Below are 26,374 nucleotides of genomic sequence, written 5' to 3' on the forward strand. Positions count from 1 at the left end.
ACACCAATCAACTATGACACGGCTGTAACAGAAATGTCTAACGATGAAGAAAATAATGAAATCTCCAACAATTTTACTCCAACAATTGTAAACTGCTCTCTCATCTTAACAATAATTTAAGAAATTTTGAAAAGTGCGGCTGAAATCAGCGAGGATTTCTAATTTTGGATATTTACAGTTATCGGCTAGACTTGAGACCCGGAGAAACAAAAATAAACCTAGTGATTTATATTGGGAAGTATTTTCCCTTTTGTTCTATTTGGTTATTAAAATGAAATTTTAAAATTCTTATTTTATTTATTTTTTTTTGCACTGTTGTTTAATATTTATTGATTTGTGAAAATGAATTTATTTTCTTTACACATTGACGATTACGTTAATGTATATTACATAATTAATATTTTGCATTTAAAAACCACATCTATTTTTACGAAGTAAGGAGCACTAACCAGTGCACAAGAAGTTAATAAACCTGATCCCTGGAATTTCTCTTTAATAAGTGTTTTATAATATAAAAATAAATAGATTTAATTTTCAAAATGATGTCTCTATTATATTTCCGCAATTAATTATATTAACAATTGTTTCATACATTTGTACCTGCAAACACAGTCGAAAACAGTAGACCAAGGGTCGGGAATTTTTGCAACTATATAAGAAATATTCCTTAGGGTTCATAGAATCAAAAAATAGTTGTTGGTCAACATATAAGTGCAACACCTGAGTCCTGGGGCCCTTAACCCTTTAGCACCCGTGTATATTTACAGACATCGATGGGATCTCTTTAAATGACCGTAGATCAAACCGGTAGTGCAACACTGGAACAAGTTATACCTCGATCGATTTGTAAGATTATAGGCTTTCAGTTTACGTAATGAACGAGACATTTCTGTGTACGAAGGAAAACTAATCAAGGGATATTTGAAAAAATTTCTCTTAAAAACGTCTCTTCTTGCGATCCTTTTAGTTATTACGTGGCAACACTACAAACTAGGTGAATAATAAAATGTATTTATGTGTTCCGTTTCATGTTCAACTTAAACTGAAAATTTAGTCTTGATCCTTCAAATAGCAGCAGAGGAAATATGTATTTTATAGTTTTCACAGAGTTTATAATAATAGATTTTGATGGAAGTTCGAGTATGACTTTGTGTCAATATTCCGACAGTCATTGCAACACCGAAACAAGTTATACCTTGATCGATTTGTAACAGTGTAGGCTTCCAGTTTGCGTAATAAACGAGACATTTCTGCTTACAAAGGAAAAATAATTGAGGGATGTTTAAGAAAAATTTCCTTAAAAACCTTTCTTGCGATTTTTTTAGTTATTACGTGGCAACACTGCATACATGGTGAATAATAAAATGTATTTATGTTCAACTTAAACTGAAAATTTGGTCTTGATCCTTCAAATAGCAGCAAAGGAAATATAAATTGTATAGTCTTCAAAGGCTTCTTAATAATTTATTATCATGAAAGTACAAGTATGACTGTGTCAATGTACAGTTGTTACGAGGCAACACTGCAAACTATGAATAATAAAATGTATTTATGTGTCCTATTTTATGTTCAACTTAAACTGAAACTTTCGTTTTGATCCATCAAATAGCTGCAGAGGAAATATGTATTTTATAGTCTTCACAGGGTTCATAATAATTGATTATCATGGAAGTACGAGTATGAGTTTGTGTCAATGTTCCGTTTTATTTTTCTATAGAAAACAAGTTATTCTAGTTGATTTTCTCATTCGTTATAATATGACAGATTCCCAGTACCGAGAAATCCCCCAGGATGGTTTTATGATTTGTTGGTCCATGGTATAATAGAAATTATTTCAAAGCAATAATTTTACTGTTATGTGGTTACATCATGTTCTTTTGAAAATACTCGTTGTTCTGGTCTTCTACAATTAATACAACTTCGAAACATGTCTGTTGGTATGTGAAGTTATCAAACAACTCTCAAAGTTACCTCGTAGGGCATGTATTCTTATTACATGTGCACACAGATAATCGCACTTAATATAGTAAGTAATATGTAGTCTTTAATTGCCGTAACATTAAACAATTTGTTATATTCTTTGTGATCTTGCCGTAACATTAAACAATTTGTTATATTCTTTGTGATCTTGCCTGTCTGTAAGTTTATAATAGTAGCCCATTCGCCCTGATATTCACATGTTCTCAGTTATTCTGAGAAGTTTGGCAAACAAAAAGAAGGCCGTCAGTCAGACGACAATTGCAACCAGAAAAAAAAAGAAAAAGATTGCTGTTGTGAAAAATCGAAAATTCTGTGTAATGCATTACGCACAAAACGAAACTGACGTGGGGAAGACAAATTTCATCGAAAAAAGCTTCTATAAAAACTAGCAGGTCAAAGAACTGCGGCAAGAGAGTGACACTGCAAAACTGCACTGCTTAACACCAATTTGTATCCAAATTCCTACAGAATACGACATAAACAAACACGGTCTATCGCTGAGATTACCAAAGTTTCACAAAATTACCACGATTGCTGTCAGTCTGCTGAATGATGTGTGGCGGAAAATTGTACACTCTCAGTGGATAATTCACCATATTTGGAGCGTACTTCCATACGACAGTATGTAGCAGACATCCTGTTGAACGAGGAGCAGTGCGCATTTTGCAAGAAATACAACTAATGAGGAACAGGAAGAAAGAAAAAGGATGTTTCATGGGAAACTCTAGTGGCATGTGTCAGTAGAACAGCTGAACGTGCCATTCAAGGAACACCTATTCGATAGGAAGATGAATCACTAGTGTCACAGATTCAAGAAGTGGATCTCATAGCAACCAAAATGAGGTACCAGAACTTGTACCAGATCGTCGAGCTAAAATTATTCACGGAAGAAACATATCTCAAGATAAATTCGTCGAAGGCGCATTCTGTGCAGGTCTGTCGCAAGTGTTTTGGTTACTGAGGCAGCTTTATTGTTACAGCGAGCTTTTGTTAATTACCATCGACAAACGTCAGTTCATTCGTGGCTGCCCAAGGCAAAATTGCTACATTCGAGGAGTTTAGACTTATCTCTTTTTTAGTTTATATTTATACTTTTAGCTGCAAGTAATACAGGTCCAAGTCTTCGAAAACCCGTGTCGCCATATTTTTAACGCAAGATGTCTGTTCAACTGTTTCAGGTGTACCATGGTTAATGTCAAAACATATATATCTAGGTATAACAGTCAGATATCTCAAAAGCTGTACAGAATTAAAAGCTCTGCTCAACCGTACGGGCCACTCGCATTCACATTCACAGCAATGTATGATTGTGTTGTCGAAAGCGGTGATGACCTCCAGCTATCAGTCTTAAAAGATTCATCTGTGTTCTTCCCCTTTTGATAAGATAATTTCCGAGGATTTACATATCACTTCCAGTTAAAAGGGTAAATATAAACTGCATAAGAGATGAGGTAAATCTGAGTTCTTGGAATGTAGCATTCCCGCCGTGGGCGGCCACGAAGGAACTCACACCTGTCGGTGGTCATTAATGAAAATTCGCAGTAGCAGTAAATCTTTTTCAATAACCAAAACACTTACTGACATACTGCACAGAGTGCGCCTTCAATGAACTTTAGTTCCAGCGATAGACCGTGTTTGTGTCGTATTCTGTAGGAATTAGGATGCAATTTGCAGTGTCACTCTCCTGCCGCAGTTCTTTGACCTGCTAGTTTTTATTGAAGCTTTTTTCGATGAAATTTGTTCTCCCCATGTCAGTTTCGGACACAGAATTTTCGATTTTTCACAACAGCAATCTTTTTTTCTGGTTGCAATTGTCGTCTGACTGACTACCATCTTTTTCTTTGCCAAACTTCTCAGAATAACTGAGAACATGTGAATCTCAGGGCGAATGTGCTACTATTATCAACTTACAGACAAAACCACAAAGAATATAACTAACTGTTTAATGTTACGGCAATTAAAGACTACATATTACTTACTACTAAGTGCAATAATAAGAATACATGCCCTACGAAGTAACTTTGAGAGTTGTTTGATAACTTCACATACCAACAGACATGTTTCGAAGTTGTATTAATTGTAGAAGACCAGAACAACAAGTATTTTCAAAAGAACAATGTAACCACACAACAGTAAAATTTCTATTATACCATGGACCAACAAATCACAAAACCATTCTGGGTGATTTCTCGGTACTGGGAATCTGTCATAATATAACGAATGAGAAAATCAACTAGAATAACTTGTTTTCTATAGAAAAATAAAACGGAACATTGACACAAACTCATACTCGTACTTCCATGATAATCAATTATTATGAACCCTGCGAAGACTATAAAATACATATTTTCTCTGCAGCTATTTGATGGATCAAAACGAAAGTTTCAGTTTAAATTGAATATAAAATAGGACACATAAATACATTTTATTATTCATAGTTTGCAGTGTTGCCACGTAATAACTGTACATTAGGGTAGTCCTTATTTTACAACATTGTTTTTTTTTTTTTTTTCGGGACACCCCTTCATTTGGTGCCACTTGTTGAAATACTATCCTGTGCAAAATTTCATTCCAATCGAATGAGGATAAATGGTGCCGCAATGACTCTAAAGTTTTTGTTCATTTATTGGGAACTTTTGAGTTATCCAATAGATGGCAGCACCTATAAAGATATAATAACATGCACTTATAAGCGACATTTTAAAACTCTTTCTTATGATGTTTCAAGAAAAAGTAGAAAGTAAAGTGAATCATGAGTAGTACTATAAGTAGTAAGTGAATCAGTCTTTTACTCCAGTGAAAATGAATCACGGAAGAGGAATAAATGGCTTGTCTTCAATCTGGCACGATGATAAGCTCCTGGGTAACGTAATGCTGGGTAGGACTTCTGGGTGGAACACCTCCGAGAAAAAGAACAACATGTTCAATAAGTTCAAGCCAGTCTTCTCTGGATAAGTTATTCTAGATATTCTGCATAGCAATCTGAAGAATGTCATTGGCAGTGTCGTGTAGTTTTTCTTGAATGCGTTATTTTGTATTCCAGGTTTGAGTTTAGTTTTGTCAATATCACTCTAAACTTGTTGAAAATTATTGAAAACAAAAATGTTTTCGGAACGATCATTGATCTTGGACTCGAAAACAACTTTTAAAACGAGTTCATAAATGTGATGCCTTCATAACAAATATAATATATCTCTTCCCAAATATTGTTCCAACAAGACGCAGGCACGTTTTATTTGTCCAGTATTTGCGGAGGTTGTGTCACAGCAAAGAGCTTGGACTTTATCAACAAGACCACATTTTTCCAGAGTATAATGCACAGCAATCACTTGATGTTCTCCTGTGGCAGATGGTAATTTCGGAAGTGCTAGTAATCGTTCACTCTCATTTAAATTAACAATAACCGGAAATCTGTCAACGAAAACTGTCTTTGTAAATGCAGGAAGCATCTTTTCATTTCAATGCACAGTAGCAGCATTTATTTTTTTCAATTTCACCCCCCCCCAAAAAAAAAGAACTTCTTGCAAGTTGCAGATTCTTACTGACAAAAATGTTGACGACAAAAGCGAATAGATTATCTATTTATAACCAATGCATCTGCATCCTGATTCAATACTTCAGCAACAGCAGCTAAAATATGAAACACATCTATGTCACTAACTTTGCATTTATCCAATACTGCAACAAGTTTTGATCTCTTTTTTTCCAGTAGGACAATATCAGCTCCAATCATGCATCCAGGTTCTCCTTTTTTCCTCTAAGAAGATCCTATTTATCGTCCTCGCACCACGACTTAAATTTTAGTTCCCTAAGGTTATAAAATAACATCCTGAGCATTTGTGCATTTGATGGTAACTTGGAACCAACAATTTGGCAGTTGTCATTCCTTAAAAGATAAATCTTATCAGTGCTACTAGTTTCCATTGATTTAAGATATTCGCTTTTACTTCAATGGCCCTCAACTAATAGAACTGGGGGAACTCCGCAGAAACATAAAATCAGACGATTGTGGTTGAACAAACTTTATGACAAATAATAATAATAATAATAATAATAATAATAATAATAATAATAATAATAATAATAATAATAATAATAATAATAATAATAATAATAATAATAAATAAATAAATAAATAAATAAATAAATAAAATAAATAAATAAATAAATAAATATGACATTTATTCAATTAAAATAATTCATTTTCGTAGAACATCTTAACTTACTATTTCTTCTTGAAAATTACAGGAAAGGGTTTGAAAATGTCGCTTAAAAGTGCATGTTATTATATCATTATAGGTGCTGCCATCTATTGGATAATTCGAAAGCTCCCAATAAATGAACAAAAACTTTAGGCTCTTTGCGGCACCATTTATCCTCATTCGATTGGAATGAAATTTTGCACAGCATACTATTTTGATAAGTGGCACCAAATGAAGGGGTGTCCCAAAAAAATTACAATGTTGTAAAATAAGGACCACCCTACTGTACATTGACACAAAGTCATACTTGTACTTCCATGATAATAAATTATTATGAAGCCTGTGAAGACTATACAATACATATTTCCTTTGCTGCTATTTGAAGGATCAAGACCAAATTTTCAGTTTAAGTTGAACATAAATACATTTTATTATTCACCATGTATGCAGTGTTGCCACGTAATAACTAAAAGAATCGCAAGAAAGGTTTTTAAGGAAATTTTTCTTAAACATCCCTCAATTATTTTTCCTTTGTAAGCAGAAATGTCTCGTTCATTACGCAAACTGGAAGCCTACACTGTTACAAATCGATCATGGTATAACTTGTTCCGGTGTTGCAATGACTGTCGGAATATTGACACAAAGTCATACTCGAACTTCCATCAAAATCTATTATTATGAACTCGTGAAAATTATAAAATACATATTTCCTCTGCTGCTATTTGAAGGATCAAGACTAAATTTTCAGTTTAAGTTGAACATGAAACGGAAGGCATAAATACATTTTATTATTCACCTAGTTTGTAGTGTTGCCACGTAATAACTAAAAGGATCGCAAGAAGAGACGTTTTTAAGAGAAATTTTCTCAAATATCTCTTGATTAGTTTTCCTTCGTACACAGAAATGTCTCGTTCATTACGTAAACTGAAAGCCTATAATCTTACAAATCGATCGAGGTATAACTTGTTCCAGTGTTGCACTACCGGTTTGATCTACGGTCATTTAAAGAGATCCCATCGATGTCTGTAAATATACACGGGTGCTAAAGGGTTAAGGGCCCCAGGACTCAGGTGTTGCACTTATATGTTGACCAACAACTATTTTTTTTTTGATTCTAAGAACCCTAAGAAATATTTCTAATATAGTGGCATAAGTTCCCTAAGGGGGGGGGGGGAATTATCACCCCTTTGGCCCTTGGTCTATAGTTTCTAAATCTGTATTTTAACAACTTTATATTTTAATTGTCTTATGCATAATAGTATTCGTAAAGGTTACACATCGCAGAAATCGACGTGTCATCGTAAATTTCTCTTTATAATAAACTTATCAACACGCACAAAATATATCGTTTCCACGTGAAAGCAAGATAACTTACTGTATTACACCTTCAACATTTTCAACATGTTAAATGATAGATGAAGAATTAGGAAGAACTGAATACACTGTATAGTGTTAATACTCTCAAGTCCATTGAATTTATTACGTGGGATGCGGGACATGAGATTTCTTGCATCATGGCACAACATCAATTCAAAGAATGGACACAACATAACCGGGAAATTATATATTCATGCATGAAAAGTACAACGTAGAGCGAAAAACTGAGGGGTGGAAGGAACTGTGAATGTGCAAAACAAATCAAAGCAATCATCATACAGCAAACGAAATGTTGAATTCCTTAACGAATACAAGCACAAAATAATATCAGTTGAACAACGTAGATGTGTGTGAGACAAAAAACACCTCTTTGTCACAATTAGTGTAAATGTGTTGAGAAATTAACACAAAAATTACTAACAAATCCATCAATATTTATAACTAACATTCTTTTTTGTTAATTAGTGAATTTTATGGTACTAAAAAATAAAACAAAGAATGAAAAAGACAGGAGAAACCGAAAACTTTTAAGGGATTTAAATAATGAGCTAACTTTCCGGTGGTAACGTTATCTATTAAATCACGCATCCAGTATCCAGTTATAGTGTGTTGAAGAGATATTCTCACTTTTATATTAAATCTTCATCTACAACTGCCATCTCCAGAAATAACATACAGCTTGAAGCTTGGTAAGGTCAATGCGTTTTTATTTGACAGTATATTCTGAAACACTGTTAGTACAATATGACTAATTCAAAAGTAATTATAACTGTATACAAAAGACAAACGTAACAGTTATAAATACATGCAAAGGATGATGACAAGCTGGTCATATTGTTGCCTAAAAATATACTGTGAAAATACAATGCTACAAAAACAGTCAAGTTTCATTTATTTATCGTCCACTTAGCTCCAAACATCTAACAACATTGTATATCCTGCACGATGGTCTTCTACCAACCACGCTTTTCCAGGAAAGGATGTAACACAGGACTCGAATTCTAACTTTAAAAAACTAACTTATGGACTCCAATTCCAGTTAATTTCTACATTGTAGCATTTACATAACGATATTTTTACTTCCATTTAATAACTGTTGTCTTATTGAGTCTTCATCATATAATTAGTTCGTAATATTGATGGTTTTGGTTCCCAATGAAAACGTAATCGCCGATTTTCACAAAATATATAAATCCAATTACAACCCATAATAGGACATTGTGCATCAAAAACTATTACTGACACAATGATTGATCTTCTACTATGCGTGCACAAAAAGAAGTTCCATCACCAATGAATTATATAATCGTTGTTTGTATCACCTGTGTCGATTGAAAATGATTAATATAATCTTGGTATAGTAATATTGAAAGCGCTTCTCCAGTGTCCAGTTCAGATCTAAGGCAAGCGACATTACATTAACTGATATCCAGCAGAAAACAATTGTATCGAGCTTTCGTTTGGTATACATGCACTCCTTGGTACTGTATAACTGAATTACTGAACCAAAGTCCTCCATCTCATCTTTGTTGCTATGCAGGAAAACCATGTAAATACAACCAACAACATATAGATTACCACTAAAATAATAGGGATTAGCTCTGGATTCGCAGTAAAGCCTTTTTTCATTAATCATAGGAATAGATCGTAATTCAGACGTTGTTGAGCTATTATCTATTTATACAGATATCCTTCAATTTTTCATTGCATATCATACATACAGTCTACAACTCCATTAGCAAATGCCGCAAAGCACTTTCGGTCCTCTACTTACAACGGCGGCAAGCCTGTTCGAATGTGTAAGCACATTCGAATCAGTCTCGATATCAGCGATCAGGCTGCTGTCACTGGTGCGGCTCGACTTCGTATTCGAACCGAAGCCAGATAAACTGCGATTAGCCTTATCCGACCAGGTAGCGCAAAACTTGGTTTGCTGAATTGTTCCTACAGAAACGGTCGACCACGTTCGCTTTGCGTTTGTTATTTGCCATTCACTTGTCTTCTCGCATATTATATATTATTCATAGCATTAAAGTCTGAATAAGTTCGTTCCGTAGGATATAACTGTACATTTAAGGGTGCTACATTGATTTAGGACTCAGCGAGTGAATTAAAAAAAAAAAGTAATTGAAAAAAATGTTGAAACGAATATGGGTAAAGAGATCGGGACATAATCTACAACTAGGGACATATGCAGGATCCGAACCTCACCCGAAATCCTGACTTTCCTCTAAATTTAGTCTAATTATGAGGGAATTTTATAAATTTTATTTTAATTTATCCTCATATTGAATTTGGATCTCCCTCCGAAATGAATCCCAGCGTACGTCCCTGTCTACAGCCGTATAAAAATTACCTGGATTTTAAATCCGGGAAGTAACTTAAAGTTGAGTTGGTTTTGAGTTTATCGTCTCGTTTAGCAGCGAGGCTATATGAGACGTGGATCTACTGAATAACGTGGAATCCGAACCACATGAGCTCCCGTCGGAAATCGAATCCGGGTCTTCCACGCCAAAGGCGCGTACGCTAACCGCTTAGCCACGAGGGAGCTCGGGAAGTAACAGACTATTTTTACTTACTATAGTAACATTTCAGATACAGCGTGGTAATAGCCGAGTGAGTAAAGGCATAATGTTACCGATCATGTGGTCGGTGGTGGTTGTGTTTTCCAATACATACAGTATACGTATTGTTTAGGTTTGCAGATATATGAGAGAGAGAGCACAAGCAAGGATGCAAGCATTTGTAGGGTAGTCCTGGACTCAAAGTGGCGGATTGCTGGCGATATAAGTGTAATTTTGTGGCGACCCGCCAGCAGCAGTCGCTGGCAGTCCACCATTTCGTTGTTTGAGGTCTGCCGGCTATCTGCCGCCATCTTGCTAAGGGAGAAGGCGTACGCACGTGCTGAATTATTATTATAATGTCTGCGAAATAGCTACTAATCATTTAAACTGCAAACTACATTCACTGTTGAATTTCGTATAGTTCTAATGAACAGTAACTCTCATATTGTATAAAGAGTTTCATTTCCATTAAATGGAGGACCTTCATTTAAAATCCCGTTTTCATTTTCTATTGAAGGTCCAACATTGTGCATTAGGTTCTTAAATCCAACTGATCTCACTGTCAAAGATTAAAGAAATCTGTATTTGAAATGTATGCTTAAAATGGTGATTCCAGTATCAACAAGGTCAAAAATAAATAAAAATTATGTTTTATGGAATTCCATAATTTATCAACATTCCATAAAAAGAAGTTTTATATTGGAGCATGCACTGTTTGAAGTTGTTATTCTTGTATATGGCTATACGGTGTGCGACAAAATGTTATTAAACAGTTTTAATCTTAGCTACTGGAAGATAAATGCAATTAATTAATTAATAGATAAAAATATAATCTCCCACAAACTTTCTTTCAGACATTTACTTTGGAAGATCACAGGATAGACGTAATAAAAATATACCAGTAAAATCACACTGATTATTTTATGATTCGTTCTTTTTGCCAGAATATAGTTTGGTAACATGAAACATCTCCGTAATATTTGTTTTTGCACAACACGAAACTCTAACTTAACACGTAACAGTGGATAATACCAGTGGATAATAAAAGGTATGAAATTCATGTCAATATTGCCTGCAAGGACTTGCCAAATGCAAATACGTGAGAATAATTAAAGGAATGTGAGATGCAATAAAAACACATATAGATTCACAACAATACACCATAATAGAAATACATTATTAAATGAATTATAAAGTACCTACCATAAATTTCAAACCATAGTTTTAAGTAGCTTCCACATAGAAACTGTAATTTATTCTCACCCTCAAACAAGCACGAGAAACACTATTATTACATATTTACTTTGCTGATGAAATTTAAATAGCTACCTCTGATAATGATGCACCAGGTTATGTTGGTTTAGCCACTGGCGAAGGATGAGTCGTTGCTGAAGTAAATGGGCTGCTCGGTGCAGGCGCTCCTGGTCCCAGTCTGGGAGGCTTGACAGCTGTTCTAATTGAGCACAGCTGACAAGGCTCGAGATCCCTATAAATTAGGAAAAAAAAAGTTTTATTTACTGAATTCTGTTTCAAAACTGTAAATATCGAATACTTAAAAGAAGCAGCTCAAACCTATTATAAAAATATCAAATGTATCAGGTTCAACTACGAGATCTGATGCAGATCTGGTGTATCATTAGTTTCTTGTGTCAATGATCACAATGATATTCTCTGAAAATATGAGTAGAACCTCAGTATCATGTCTCTTTATCGCTGTAGTCATGGTAAAATTGATACGAGATACAATGAGGACAAAATAAGAGAACTACCGTTGACACAAGGATGTGTCTAATGGGAATCTATGTATTATAATGTAATGAGAGTTATGATACTGGGAGATAAAATATCAGACTGTGAATAATTATGAATTAATACAACCGTGATTACGTTACAAGTGTGCAGTAGATTGGCTATCAGTCCAGTAAATCTGAATTACGCTTGGGAAATACCGTACCTGCCGAGATAGAAACACTGATATGACACACATCTAATTTTTTTGTATTCAATTTCGAAGGAAAATTTTTCACTGAATATCATATAAAGATTTTTTTAAAATACAAAGTAGTATATTAGCAAGAAACAAATGGGAAGTTAAGAATGTTTAACTAAATGTAGCATTGTAAGCACGTTTGGGAATATCTATAGCGCATGTGCATCCAGAAGGAAGCATACGTACTATGAAATGGTAAATAAAACTATTGGATCAAAACTACGGCTTACTGAATCTCGGAACTATACGTAGCTGAAATGCTGTTGAATGTCATAAGGAAACAAGAAATATATTAAACAACATAGTTTCGGGAATATTCATTTAAATTGAAATCAAATCTCTGTATCGGCGTATAAGACGCATTCCATTTTTGGACTTATTCTCAAAGGAAAAAGCTTCGTAGGTAATTTTACTTGGAAGGATTTAATTTGTATTTTTACTTATGTTTGGTTACAAATATTTCATGTAAAAATCCCAATATTACTCTGATTGTGAGTTTAAAGAAATTGACCTTTAAAAAAAGTATTCAAAGCAGATATAAATATATTCCGTTACTTTTAGTTCTTGAATTCATACTGCTGAAAAAAAAAAGTAACAAGAAAACGAGCTAAGTTTATTGAACGCTCGAACATCTTTCTGAATCAGTACAATGAGATTCTACTGTATCGTGTGTTTATGCTGAAACTGTTTATTATACTTTCAAAAGTTCTCCATATGAAAAGGTTTTATATGCATAATAATCCACTTTCATCTCTGTGCAAATATTCTGGAAAAATTTAGCTTATGGTCTGGAAGAAAAAGTTATTGCCTCCGTGGTTGAAATGGGTTAAACTTCCACCGTTTTATGTCTCTCGCTTTCTCCCCTCTCACTACTGGGAAGGAAAGAGGACGAAAAAAAAAGAGGCAAAAAAGATTAAAACAGGTATTCTCTTATAGTAAGGTCAATATTCTAAAGGGAAGGACATAATTTTGTAGTCCACGTATAGTTCTTAAGCTTTTACGACATGACTCTGCAAAACTCATTCACTATCCTCTATAAAATGTAAAACTTAATTCAAAATTGATCAGCCCTGTATCCTTATTACTCTTTCTTAGTGGGCATGATAATAAAAAGTTCCACACTACAGGTAATATATCTCTCACCAGGCTTCAATGCATAGCACCATCCTGACAACTTTGGATATGATAATGAAAGTAAACGAGAACTGCTTGCTTCGTGAATTGATTAGAGTACGTCATTGTTACTCCGTTATTAAGCTACTTAAGTAGAAAAAATATTTCTATCTTCTAGGTTCTTAGGGATGACAAGAAATAAAACTGGATGATAGAGTAATACGTTAAATAATAACGTGAAATACAATTAGCAAAACTCGCACATAAGTGTTAGTCTATCATCACGTTTACTGTGGGATCAAACACGTGATATTACTCTCGAGAGATGACTCTAACACAATAATAATAACTACATTGTTTTCTCCATATTTTGGAACAATTTTGCTAAATGATCATAACAACTAAGAAACATGGACGAAATAATATACCAACAGACTATTCAACATTTGCTAGATATGTTGAATATTGAATAAGTATGGTAGTGGGAGTTTCGTAGAAATCATTCTTTGTTTCGTTGCTACCAATGACAAAATAGTGGAAACTACGAGGGAAAAAAAAAATAATTTCTTTGCTCCACTTCCTTCCAAGATATTGATTCTCAACTCTAAGGATGATTTCCAGTAAATTTTCAATAAATTCTGAACATTTTTCTTTAAATTAAAAAACTATTTCTTTTGATTTTCCAACATATTATGTTGAATAACAAGTTGTTATATTAATATTTTATTGATGACAATATTTAGTACTTGAGAACAATTTCAAGAAAAACAAGTTACTTCTATTTGTTCCGTAATATTAAGTCCACACTTATTACTAATTGTTAAACCAAAACTACAGACAGACCAAGGTCTAATTTTCATATTGTACTTATTGTCCCGTGTATATTCTGATCGTCTAGCCTATTTACCAAAGCACAGCTAGAGGGATCAGAAATCCAACAGAACAAGGGTGGAGTGGGTAGTTCTATTTGCCTGCAGTCCAAAACAACATATGATAAACGGGAAATTAAAAAGGGAGGGATAGATTAACAACTAGATCAAGAACACTATATTCAGAATACTTATATATTGTTATTATACAAAATTTAACTGTACACGTCAATCCATCCGATATAAATCGCACTGCTTTCCTATAATTCAACAAGACAGTCCCTACGTAATTATGCAGATTTTTCTTCCATTAATGCTTTGAATTTATATTTGAACCATTTGCTGTCAAACTTGACCAATATACATTATTTTTCAAATTGCTGTATTTTTACTGAAACTATGAGGCATCAGCTACTTATTTGAAACTGGTTTTACTGTACTTCATCTATTTCTAGAGCTCCTCGTGGCTAACTCGCCTTTAAACGCGGAAAATATACGTTCAATTCTTAGTGGAACCGCATGTTGTTCGGATACAATTTCGAGTCATAGGTCCACATATCATATAATCTCAGTATTGAAGAAGAGAGACGTTATAGTCTAAATTAATTCGTTTACAGCTATTTAGTATTACTCACTTATCTCTTATAAACGCCAGTTACATAGGCAACACACAATACTTCCGAGTATTGAGGGTTTCGTTGATATTCTCCAGTACTGCAGAGCAGAATTCGCGCCTGAGAGAATTGAATTTCATACATTTGTAAACGAAATAATATCCAAAGGTAGGCAATTCTACGTTAATCTACGAAATAATTCTACGGTAGGTAAGGTTGCAGTAATCCTTCTATTGCCACTAAGCACAGACGATGTCCCCCATATTTCTTAAATAACTAACACACTATGGCCTATGGAACCCCGAAGTTCAATGCTGCATTCACATAAGCTTTCCACTGACTCCTATCCTTAGCCAACTGGGTTCTGTTTCTACTTTGTATTCCTATTTCTAGAAGATCCATCTTAATATTGTCCTCTTATCTGCGCCTCGGTCTGCCTAATGGTCTTTCTGCGATTGAGTGTCTAGTTAAAAATTTGAAAGAGTTCATATTTTCCTCCATTCTAACTGCATGGCCCACTCATCTGAACCGCCTAGACTTTATAACCCTAACAATCTTGGGTAAACTGTATAAATTACGCAGCTCATCGTTAAGAAGTTGGACTGAATAACAACACGAATTCTCTGCTTTCAGTCACCATTTAATTTTCACGTGGATATAATTTTGGTCTGTAAATGTTGATCATAGACATTTAAAAGTGTTTACTTTATCGAAAGCATTACTTGATATTTTAACGTATTCACAGTATTAGGTTACGGCGAATTTCTATGTATTTGGTTTTCTTCACATCTATTTCTAAATCCATGCCCCTGCAGATTTAATAAAATCTCTGCATTTCTTTCTACTGTCCTCATATTATACCCCATCAAATTTACATCAGCATAAGCCATAATATGGTGAGTGCTATTTAGCTCTAAGCCCTGGTTGCTCTCAATTTTCGTTATAGTGTATTTCAGAACAAAACTGAGTAAGAACGGTGACAACGCATCTCCATATTTCAGATCACTCTCGAGTGAAAGTTTGTGAACAAGTATTCCTCTACTTGGACTTTACTTTGGGTTTCATTAAAATATAAATCTAATTAGCTTTCTTGATGTATCAAATTCGGAAAGAATATTCTACAATGTTTTTCTCCTAACAGAGTCGTGGGCCTTTTTGAAATTAATAAATAACAGCTGGACCGGGTATTTGTATTCCCATTTCCTTTCGGGTATTTAAGAATGGTGAATATGTGATCGATGTTTAGATCGACTTCGTCTAAATTCGCACTGATAATCTCCAATAATTTCATCTGCGTATATATTTCTTAAATTATCCTTTGGAAATGAAGAAGAGGATAATGAAGAAAATATTTCTCACTGCAATGCTAAGTTCAGGATCTATGAAGCTTATAGGAAAATTCGAGCTTATCTGTAGGATGAAGGAACTACAAGTGGGTGATTATGGAATGATGAAGAAACATAAGAAAACACGAGTAACTCAAGAAGATAAACGGGCAAGGAATTCATCTGGTAATCGAGTCCACATGAACTAGATGACTTATTTGTGAATTATTACTAAATTAGTTTCTATTAGTGAATGCAGTGTAGGCCAATACAGCAGTAATAAAGTAGTTAATTCCTTTCCGTTGAGATTTCAAAATATATGAAAAAAGAAAAATTAGGGAGCTGAAGTAATTTATGTTTAACGTCCCAAGTTTATGTACCGAGACTAAGGGAGACGATGATAATGAATGAAATGGTGGAATGAAGAAATTAGGACGAAACGAAAAGAGCTCGAGAGAATCCACGCACACTTGAAAACATAGGAGCTGGAGTGAAAGGGATAGATTTCACCGGTATACAACTACTAAATAACAATGGGTACTACCGAGATATTCACTTGCACACGACATCAAATACTCTCCCGATATAACGATTCTCATATAGTGAAGAACTAACCCTTACAGTGGTTAATTAGTAAGGGGAGCAATCTAAAGTCAATCCCAACAATTCCATCATGTAAATTTTGAAGTTTTAGAGGTAACAATGACATGACTCAAAGCCAATATACCTCTATTACCACAATATAACTAACGAACATAATGGACTCGTAGTGCCATACATTGTTATACTGGCTGATCCTCCCTCTTACTAATTTCAATCCTAAACTATTAGTAATAGATCTCTAATCTCCAACAACATACACACGATCTTGTATAAAACTCTGAATGTGTTTATATTTTATAAAATATAGACGAATGCACTCCCTTATTGCTGGCCCATTTCAACTGCAAACAATTGAAACAATTGGAAATTATCTGAAAAAATTAAAACATATTGCACAAAATTGTGTATTTTATGAAAGTTGTTATATTTTTTTTATTTACATCTTCTGGAGGGAGGGTTAAGTGAATCCTCACATTTGATTGACTTCGTCTGCAAGTGTGGGAATTATGTGAAAACCTCACTAAATATATACATCATAGTGTGTTAAAATCGTATAGGCCTAATAGTTACGAAAGTTATCATAGAACATATTGAAAAAAGTCAATTCTATCGTCCCCGATTTATTTTAAATATAAGTAATAACATTAAGTGAAAACCTTGAAAAAGTATACACCATATTCCATGAAAATCAATCTATCATATATATATATATATATATATATATATATATATATATATATAAAATCATATTTTTATATAGAAGTTGGGAAGTAATTTATACTACATTAGAGGTCTAAATTTACCACTTATTCCTGACTGGTTTTAATCCCAAGCACAGTGAATTACAGAAAAGAGTCAACGAAAATATACGTAATACTTTATCAAATCCGAATGAATTTTATGTAAGTTATCGTAGAATTTAAAAAAAATCGAGGATACCATTACTTATTTTTCAGTGGTTTCAACCCCATACAGAAAAGAATGGTTGTGATACCTTAAAGAAAATGTCCCACATATTATATTAAAATCGAACAGTTGTAAAATATATATATATATATATATATATATATATATATATATATATCGTGGAACTTATTTTTTAAATGGGAAGGGGGAGAATAATCCATACTACATGAGAAAAGGGAACAACTTGACTGATTTTACTCCCAACCACTGAGAATTATGGAAAAGAGTTAAAGGAAATGCACATTATATTATATCAAAACCGAATGTATTTTAGAAAATTCGGGGATGTAGAGATAGCAGATACTGACACTCACTGCAGGGAATGATTGGGAAACTTTAAAGAAAATGTACGACATATTATGGTAAAATAGAACATTTTTTAACGAAAATTATCGTGGAACATATTTTTGAAACTGAGGAAGGAGTGAATCCAGACCTTCATTCTTGGTGGATTTTAACCCTAAACTCTGAGGATATTTCCAATGCCATAAAGAAAATATGGTTTAGATTGGAAAATTGTCTTGCGTCTATATGCGTAAATTTGAACATTGGATAGATTCCCCTCCTTATACTTGATTGATTGGCAAACCCCCAAACAATAAGGTTATTTTTGCAAGTGGAAGGAAGGCACATACCAAGTTTCATAACAATCATATAAGTTTTTCGAGAGTTACTGTGGAACAGACGGACATTCCGACAGACACATAAATCCCAATCGATTCGAATAATAGAAGCTTCGCTAACGCTCGCTTTAATTAAAGAACTTGAAGATTTATCAACGCAGAATCAAAACCTCATTAAATTCTATTCTGTGTTAAACTAACCCACTCCATCCGCGCGTATTAACCACGTGTGCGACGTGCCCTATCCCTCTCCGATGTCTCCACTTTATTATTTGTATGATATTCAATTATGTGTAGCTCTTTCGAGATTCATCATCGTGTAGTTTTCTAAATTCCCCGTTTGTTGTTTTTTTACGTATTTTTCTCAAAAAATTATTTCCTTAGAAACTCTTAATCCCTGTTCTCAGTGAGTCGGCGACCAACCTTCACGTCCAACAGACACACATAAATTAATTCAAAATGGTTATCAGAATCAGTAATTTGATTAAAACTTTCATTAATTTCTAATTCCTTACTTACCCATTCGTTATCATCATACTATGTCTAGCAAGCACTGACTTTTATCGCAAATCATAACATACAAACTTATTAAAAGTTGAAATATTCTTTTCCTATAAAGCATTAATATTTAATTCAACACATTATCAATATTAGAACACCAAATTACCTATTGCAAAATCATTAATTACGAACACTTTTACGGTATTATCTACAACAAAAAGATCAGAAACTGTACCACCCGGTATTTCTGGAGTTTGTCTTCACTGACGTATCAAACATATGGACTATTTTCGTGTAAATCACTTTAGGCTCAACCACTTAATGCTCCCAGTATTATAGAATGATAAAGTTATTTTTGATTTACTTCACACACTTTCTGGTTGGCTGATACGAATTTTGAAGTCCATTTTGAGCATCTAGGCTATATGAGACGTAAATTCACAGCGTAACGTTGGATACAAACCAAGAGCTACCACAAGAGATCACACAATGGCCTTCAGCGCCAAAGGAGTGTACGTATGCTAACCATAAACAACGAGGAAGGTGACATACCACAATAATTTTCGCTACAACGACAAACGTGTCGTAACGTGGAATTATCAGGTACGAGATGTGATCGCTTATCTTCTTCAAAATGTGATACACACTACGTCGTTTAAATCCCAGCACCACAAATTATTTCACAACCTCAAATTTTGTGTAGTCTGAATGCCGTGACACAAATTCACTTATTAACTTTCTACGACTCTCTTAATTTCCAATAATTTCTTCATACACATTCATTCGACTGGCATACCAGCTTACTCATTGCCTCTTGCATGTCGTAGCTTCTAGTCAGGTAAATCCCACGATCTACAACATATGTATATTATTATTATTATTATTATTATTATTATTATTATTATTATTATTAACTGAACTTGCACTATTTACACAGCGCACAGTTGTAATATGAGTGAATCACCTTCCCACTTCCGGACAGGAAGACTCTCAAAAGGAATTGCTATAAACAAACATACAAAACATCCAAGACAAGTTTTTTTGAAAATTTGAATGAGAACTGGAAATCTACATAAATTTTGGAACCGACCAGCAACCGACCAAGGGCACGTTTCTAGCACTTGTGGTTTTCGAAATTTCACTGTCGTAAGGACTGGCCACAAACATATAAACTTTTCTTGAGCACAAACATATATACCTAGCATTTTAATATATAGATACTTCCAGTGTATCCCTAAAATGTAATAAAGAAATAATGTTTTTTTTTTAAATATTCAATTAAAACTGAAAAATCTATACAAAATTTGCGATCGATCAATGAAAACGTAATCTTTCTAAAGCCTATGGTTTCCGAGATCTCAATGTCGAAAGGATTGCCCACAACATATAAACCTAACATTTTAATATATAGATTAGCTGAATCTACGGTCTCTACACAGCGCATGAGTTACATATGAGCATGCATCTCCTTGTTATTCCTCACAACATCTGTACATGTCCCTTTACAGACATAAGTGAAAGGTGTCTTGATAAAAAATGCCAAAGGGTATCAAAAACGAGAGATTTTCTTCGATTATTTTTTCAATATTTCACACCGTTTGCAAGACTCAAGTCTATTTCCGGTTGGCGTTTCTAATTCATGTACGATCAGTGTTATCTTTGTTCTTGTATGCAGTATGTAACAAGGAAATACATTACACAGAATCAATTATAATATCAGTGATATATGGTGTTCATTGGGCAAAACACTCCAAACAATAAAGATTCAACTTAGTGTTAGAGTGGAGAAATGATTATCCTTCGTTTTTCATCATCATTTGGCCATGAAACAAATGCCTGAGAGGTATGCAATCCCTGTATACAATTATGTGGTGCTGGAATGTATAATTTGTAGGATATGATGCTTTATTTTTTTAAAGTTCAACACTTCCAGTGTACCCATAAAAATGTAATAAAGAAATAATGGTCATGTTTTTTAAATATTTAATTAGAACTGGACAATCTACACAAAATTTGAAATCGATCAGTGAAAACGTCATCTTTCTAGAGCCTGTAGTTTCGAAAATCTCATTCTCATGTTTTTTAAATATTTAATTAGAAGTGGACAATCTACACAAAATTTGAAATCGATCAGTGAAAACGTCATCTTTCTAGAGCCTGTAGTTTCGAAAATCTCATTCTCGAAAGGATTGGCCACAAACATATAAACGCCCACAAACATATAGTTTAAAAGAACTCCAAAGATGGCAGCACAATTCATTTGCATTGATTTTGGAAAAAGCTTATTAAAATACAAAGGCTTTGAATAATAATTTAAAAAAACTTTATATGAAAAAGGTCTAATCAAATAATTTATTTAAAGTACACATACTTTAAAATATTTGTTTCTGTTAAACGTGAAATCACAAATAACCGTAAATTAAAGATTTGAAATCATAGGTTATAGGTTCGAGCTCAGGCGCTGTTGTTGCTATTGTAGCATTTTAATAGATAGATATTATTATTATTATTACAAATGGAGCACTCTATTGGACCATTTCGAACTTTTTTCTCTCGTGAAATTACGAATAAAACACCACTTATAATATAATGACCACTCATAGTTTAGCTTTGGTGAACTTTACAGACGCTATATTTTTTACATTTGTCTTTCCTATTCCTATTCAAGATTTCTACGTAATTAAAAATAAATAATTATGCAAATGAAAATTATAAAAAAAAATATGTGCAACATGTTACTTCAGTATAAAACATGGACTTCACAAGCTTGTCTTATGAAGAGCAAATAATAATAATAATAATAATAATAATAATAATAATAATAATAATAATAATAATAATAATAATAATAATAAAGATTGGAGAATTTAATGCTGCATCTGGAACCGCAGAAGAGTTAAAACAAGAAGCACATATGACCAAAAATATGGAAATAAGGGGGCGTGAAGTGTGCAGCGTTTACGAAGGGAGGTGCTAGGCAAACAAGGGAACTTCTAGTTTACGAGTAGAAACTAATTTTGTGTTAACTGCTCTTAAAAACGAGAAAAGTAAAATCGATATCGTATCTGAATAAAAATAAGAATTAATACTTTTAACCAGTAAAATGTTAACACAGAGTTATTTTCCAGCACAAATTGCAAGTATGGATTTTTTTTTAAATAAACAAGAATAATGCATTTGTTTTAGAAGTAGGGAATCATGATAACCACCCTAAGAAATAGAACAATGCATTTAACAATGACACGATCACTTGTAAAGATTTCATAACTCAATCTGCAACTTTCAAAAATAAATTCAGATTTATACGATAGGCCTTCTAGTTTACTAAAGACTTTTTTCGTATTGGTTGGCAAAGCGGTGTTTGTTTATCATTAACTAGTCAAGGTATTTTTGTTTGATTAAACATCTTGAACGTAGACCTGAATCGCTTTTCAGAAGATGCCATACGTTAAGTCTATAGGTGCATTGTTTTCGTTCATAAGCAAACTTCTGTTCTTTGTCATAGGTCAAACAAACACAAGTGGTGTTGGCTTATCTTATTAACGTTGTATTATATTTTAACAGGGAAGTTAGAGGAAATATATGCACCCTTTGTTTTTCATAACAATGTATGTTGTTTTACCACTTTAAATTATATAATGATCTTATTATACTGCCAAAATCAATAGTCACACATTGAAAAACCAGAGTTCACAGTATAAATAGAAACTAAGATTATATGTCGAGTACAAAGAGCATTACGAGAAATATGATGCAGAAATATGAATAAATATCTTTTGCCAATTTCTTATTTCTTTATTTCTTTTGATACGGAAACAATGCAATTCTGTGTATAAAAGTCGTCTTAAGTGAGTAACTCACTGATCAACATCCAAGCTACGCCATTTAAGGTAGAAATTTTAAATTTCCACAGTACATAGGGTTTGTGACTCGGAATCTTTGAAGGTTACAAGAATGAAATCTGATATATGGACTTCTCATTTAAAATAATTAGAAACATGTTTCAACATTTTTAGATGTTTCACTTAAAATAGAAGAAAAGAGGATGAGAAGGAAGCCCATATCTCGAGAGTTCTTAAGGTTAGACACGTGAAATCAGTATTTGGACTTCTCATTTAAAATAATTAAATACATGTTTCAGTGTTTTCTCCCATTTGATCAAGATAAGAGAGTAAGAAGAAAAGGAGCACGAATTAAAATAAGGAGCCCATAACACGGAAGTTAGAGACACAATTTTGCACTCCGATTTAAAATAATAAGACATATTTCAGCATTTCTTGATATTTTACACAGAAGAGGAAAAATGGAGTGGTCCAGAAAGGAGTAAGATTACAATTATTATATAAGATGGCCATATCTCGGAACAAGGTCGAACTTAGGAGATGCGGGGTCCGATAGGAATAATTTTGCAGGTCTCTATGGGTTCTCAGCCAACCTCCATGAAGGTTTCTAGGATCATTATCGATATTTGGACAGTACATAGGTTTTGTGACGAAAGGTACCACTAAGAAAAGATTTTTGAAAACATAACGTGAAAGGGGGACATGGAACTAAACACACGTTTCAGTGTTCTTTATTATATATATATATATATATATATATATATATATATATATATATATATATATATATATATATATATATATATATATATATATATATATATATATTCGGTGTCTGTGTCTCTGAATCTGTGAAGTTTAGAGACTTGAAATTTGTTATTTAGAATAACTAAACAGAAAAAAAAAAACAAGGTTTTTCAAGCTTGACCTACAAGGGAAAAAAAAAGATTTGGGATGTTAACTACGATGCGCCATACCAAGACGTTTTCGAAATGTCGTTCGATACTTCAACTTGGACGAATTCCATCTGAAAGATGCTGAAGAACGAACGCAAAATACGCAGTAACACGACGAGTGCATATGCTAGTTTTAATATAAAATTGCATGTCCAAAATTATTATCGCATGTCTATAAATATGTTGTTGTAGGAATATAATTTGATAACGAATTCGCCCGGTATTTCTTATAATGTTAGTACGTGTATAATCGGTAAAGACACGTATGTGGCAAATTTCACATCAAAAGAACAGTAAATAAGAACAATAAAACGAAAATAAAGCTTTCTTGTCCTTTAGCAACATTTTGTTTTATTCATTCTAATTTCTGTATTTATAATTCTTTTCCTATGGAATTTATCATAAATAAGATTTCTCGATTATACACGTAGTATCAGTATCAAAAGTACATTGCAAAATCATTATCAAACTAAATTCTTACAAGAAGACAGTTATAGATATGCGACAATCATTTTGGACATGAGTATACATATGCCTGCAAGAAACAAACAAAATTTGTAAATTTGTTGGTTAGTAAGACTGGTGAGCTTGATGTGAAGCAAAGTATAAAGGATGAAATCGATTGCACTTTAAGTTAAAATTATCAATACTCGTATCATTATTAGGAAGGTGCTACTGAAATGTCTGCCCCAGCTGCGTCATTTTCAAATGCCCATAAAATGAAAATTACAATACCTGGTTAATTAAAACAGTCGCCGTCTGCAACCACACACTTTCAAGATTGGATTCCGTGGCGAAAAGAGTCTGGAGTCTGCGATGCGAAAAAGTCCTCAACTGCACGTTGCACCTCCCGAATATAAGGGAAGATCTGCCCTTTGAAGAAGGGATCGAAATGCCAGAAGAGGTAGTAATCAGTGGGAGAAATATCGGGAAAATACGGCGGACGAGAAAGGATTTCATACTGCAATTCAGTGCCTGCACCATTCTTTGCACGACATATGAAGACAACATGTTTGTTGACCATTGCTGGATTCTTCGGAAAGTTTGCGGTGCATTTGATGGTATTCAGCACTATGATGATCTCCATTGATGGATACATCTACCGGTATCTGAGAAATACACGATGGATCACTTCTATTATAATCTACCGCACCAACAACGCCTTCTGCGAGTTTGGAAAACCGTTCTAGACGCTGATCCAACCATTTTCCTTACCGTTTACGATTGTCGTAGCAAGTTCATTTTTCACCTGCACTGACAATCCGATCCAGAAAACCTTTCTTACATTCAGATAACTGCACACCTGCAGACGGCGATTCTTGTTGGAGTCAACTTATATAGCAGCAATGGAGTAAAAATTATGGCGTCAACTAATGTAGTTCATCTCTGTCAGCTTACCGATTGCAGAAGCCACCGAACGACAGTGATATGGTGTATGCCTAAATCATTTGCAATGACAAAAACACTTTTCCGAAAGTCTGTTTCCATGGTGTTCCTACGGAAGACCTCATTATGCAATGCTGTCATCGGAACGTAATCTGTCAAATCAATGGTGAATGGTGAGTTCATTCTCCTTGCTGGCTGAAATATATTGTTAATGCTTTTTTGTTTTGCTATGCAGAACGTTTCAGTTTGAATTCGTAAAGAAAAATCACTCGCAATTGTCTGTTCTACACATTGCATTTTAATACGGTATATCAATGTCCACATATCAATGTCAGTAAGTGACCCAATTAGGAATAAATAAAAAAGTTTTAGAGATATTAAGAAATTTAACTATTAACTAACAGAAACAGTACTAATTAATTCGTATTTAAGGCATGCGAAACAAGAAGAAAAAAGACCTTCCGTATAAAGCATAAACGTAGAAATGAATTAGTGTGACTTAGGCTTATGTATGAACTTATTTGTTTTTACCATTATTACTCAATATAAGGGACACTTGAAGCTTTATCTGAAGAGCATCTTTAAAAGGAGTCTGCGTGACTCGGCAAAGTACAAATTAAACAATAAATCTTTAAATTACAGACTAACTATAAATAACAACTTGCGTTCTATTTTCTTCCAGTAAATAATTGCTTTGAAATGAGGAATTAAATACAAGTTTTAAAAGACAACTCTTTGTTATTAAGCGTGAATTAAATATATTCCAAGAACTTCGTTTCATCAATTACTTGCAACTTATCTGCAGAACACATACACATTAACACTCGAGAACAAAAACACACGCTCACACTTACTTACGACAAACCTATGAAATAAAATGTTTATTTGGGTCGCGTTATTTATATTACCTACATGAAAGCAGCGCTTATCACTCCAGAGCATTTCCTTACCTGCTGCAATTACATAGATCTAGTCGTTGACAGGAAGATAAGATTTAACATGAAGGCTCTCTAGCTTGGACGAAGGGATTAAAAAAAAAAGAGAGAGAGAGAGAGAGAGAAAGATACTAAAGTACTATATCTTATTAAATGATCCAATGCTAAAAATAACGTTGTTCATTTGTTAACAAAGTACTGTGTGTATGTATACGTAACTCAAAGTCTCCGATACACAAAGATGATACGAGAGTAATTTTATATTTACACTAGATATCAACAACTCGCACTACAAAATAACCGAGGCATAGTGTCAGAATTTTCAAGTGAGAAATCCTGCGATAATAATAAATTTTCTTTCATTAATGGAGTTTTAGGGTTAGGGAAAAAAGAAAGGAAATATTTTTTAAAAAAATGTGACCATTTACCTAGGTAAATACATCTGCAATACTGTAACATAAATGCAAACTGCACATTGAAAATTAACTAAGATGGCCACTTCCAGAGAAAATATAGAATGTTTGCCTT

The 26,374-nt window shown here is 33.6% G+C and overlaps 1 protein-coding gene across 4 annotated transcripts in view; it reads right to left on the minus strand.

The window, feature by feature from the left end:
* The window catches only part of LOC145686069 (apoptosis-resistant E3 ubiquitin protein ligase 1), a 411,433-nt gene that overhangs the window by 170,050 nt on the left and 215,009 nt on the right, over positions 1-26,374 (minus strand). For 3 of the 4 annotated variants that reach the window (XM_081758980.1, XM_081758979.1, XM_081758981.1), the window contains one exon: positions 11,453-11,609. In XM_081758980.1, the coding sequence (XP_081615106.1) occupies positions 11,453-11,609 (157 nt within the window). Of the gene's footprint in view, positions 1-11,452; positions 11,610-26,374 lie in introns of those variants that run through there. The other variant, XM_081758982.1, reaches the window with a different exon arrangement.

The sequence above is a fragment of the Thermobia domestica genome, chromosome 5 (genome assembly GCF_964235325.1).
Source record: "Thermobia domestica chromosome 5, izTheDome1.hap1.1, whole genome shotgun sequence".
In the NCBI taxonomy this organism is placed as follows: domain Eukaryota; kingdom Metazoa; phylum Arthropoda; class Insecta; order Zygentoma; family Lepismatidae; genus Thermobia; species Thermobia domestica.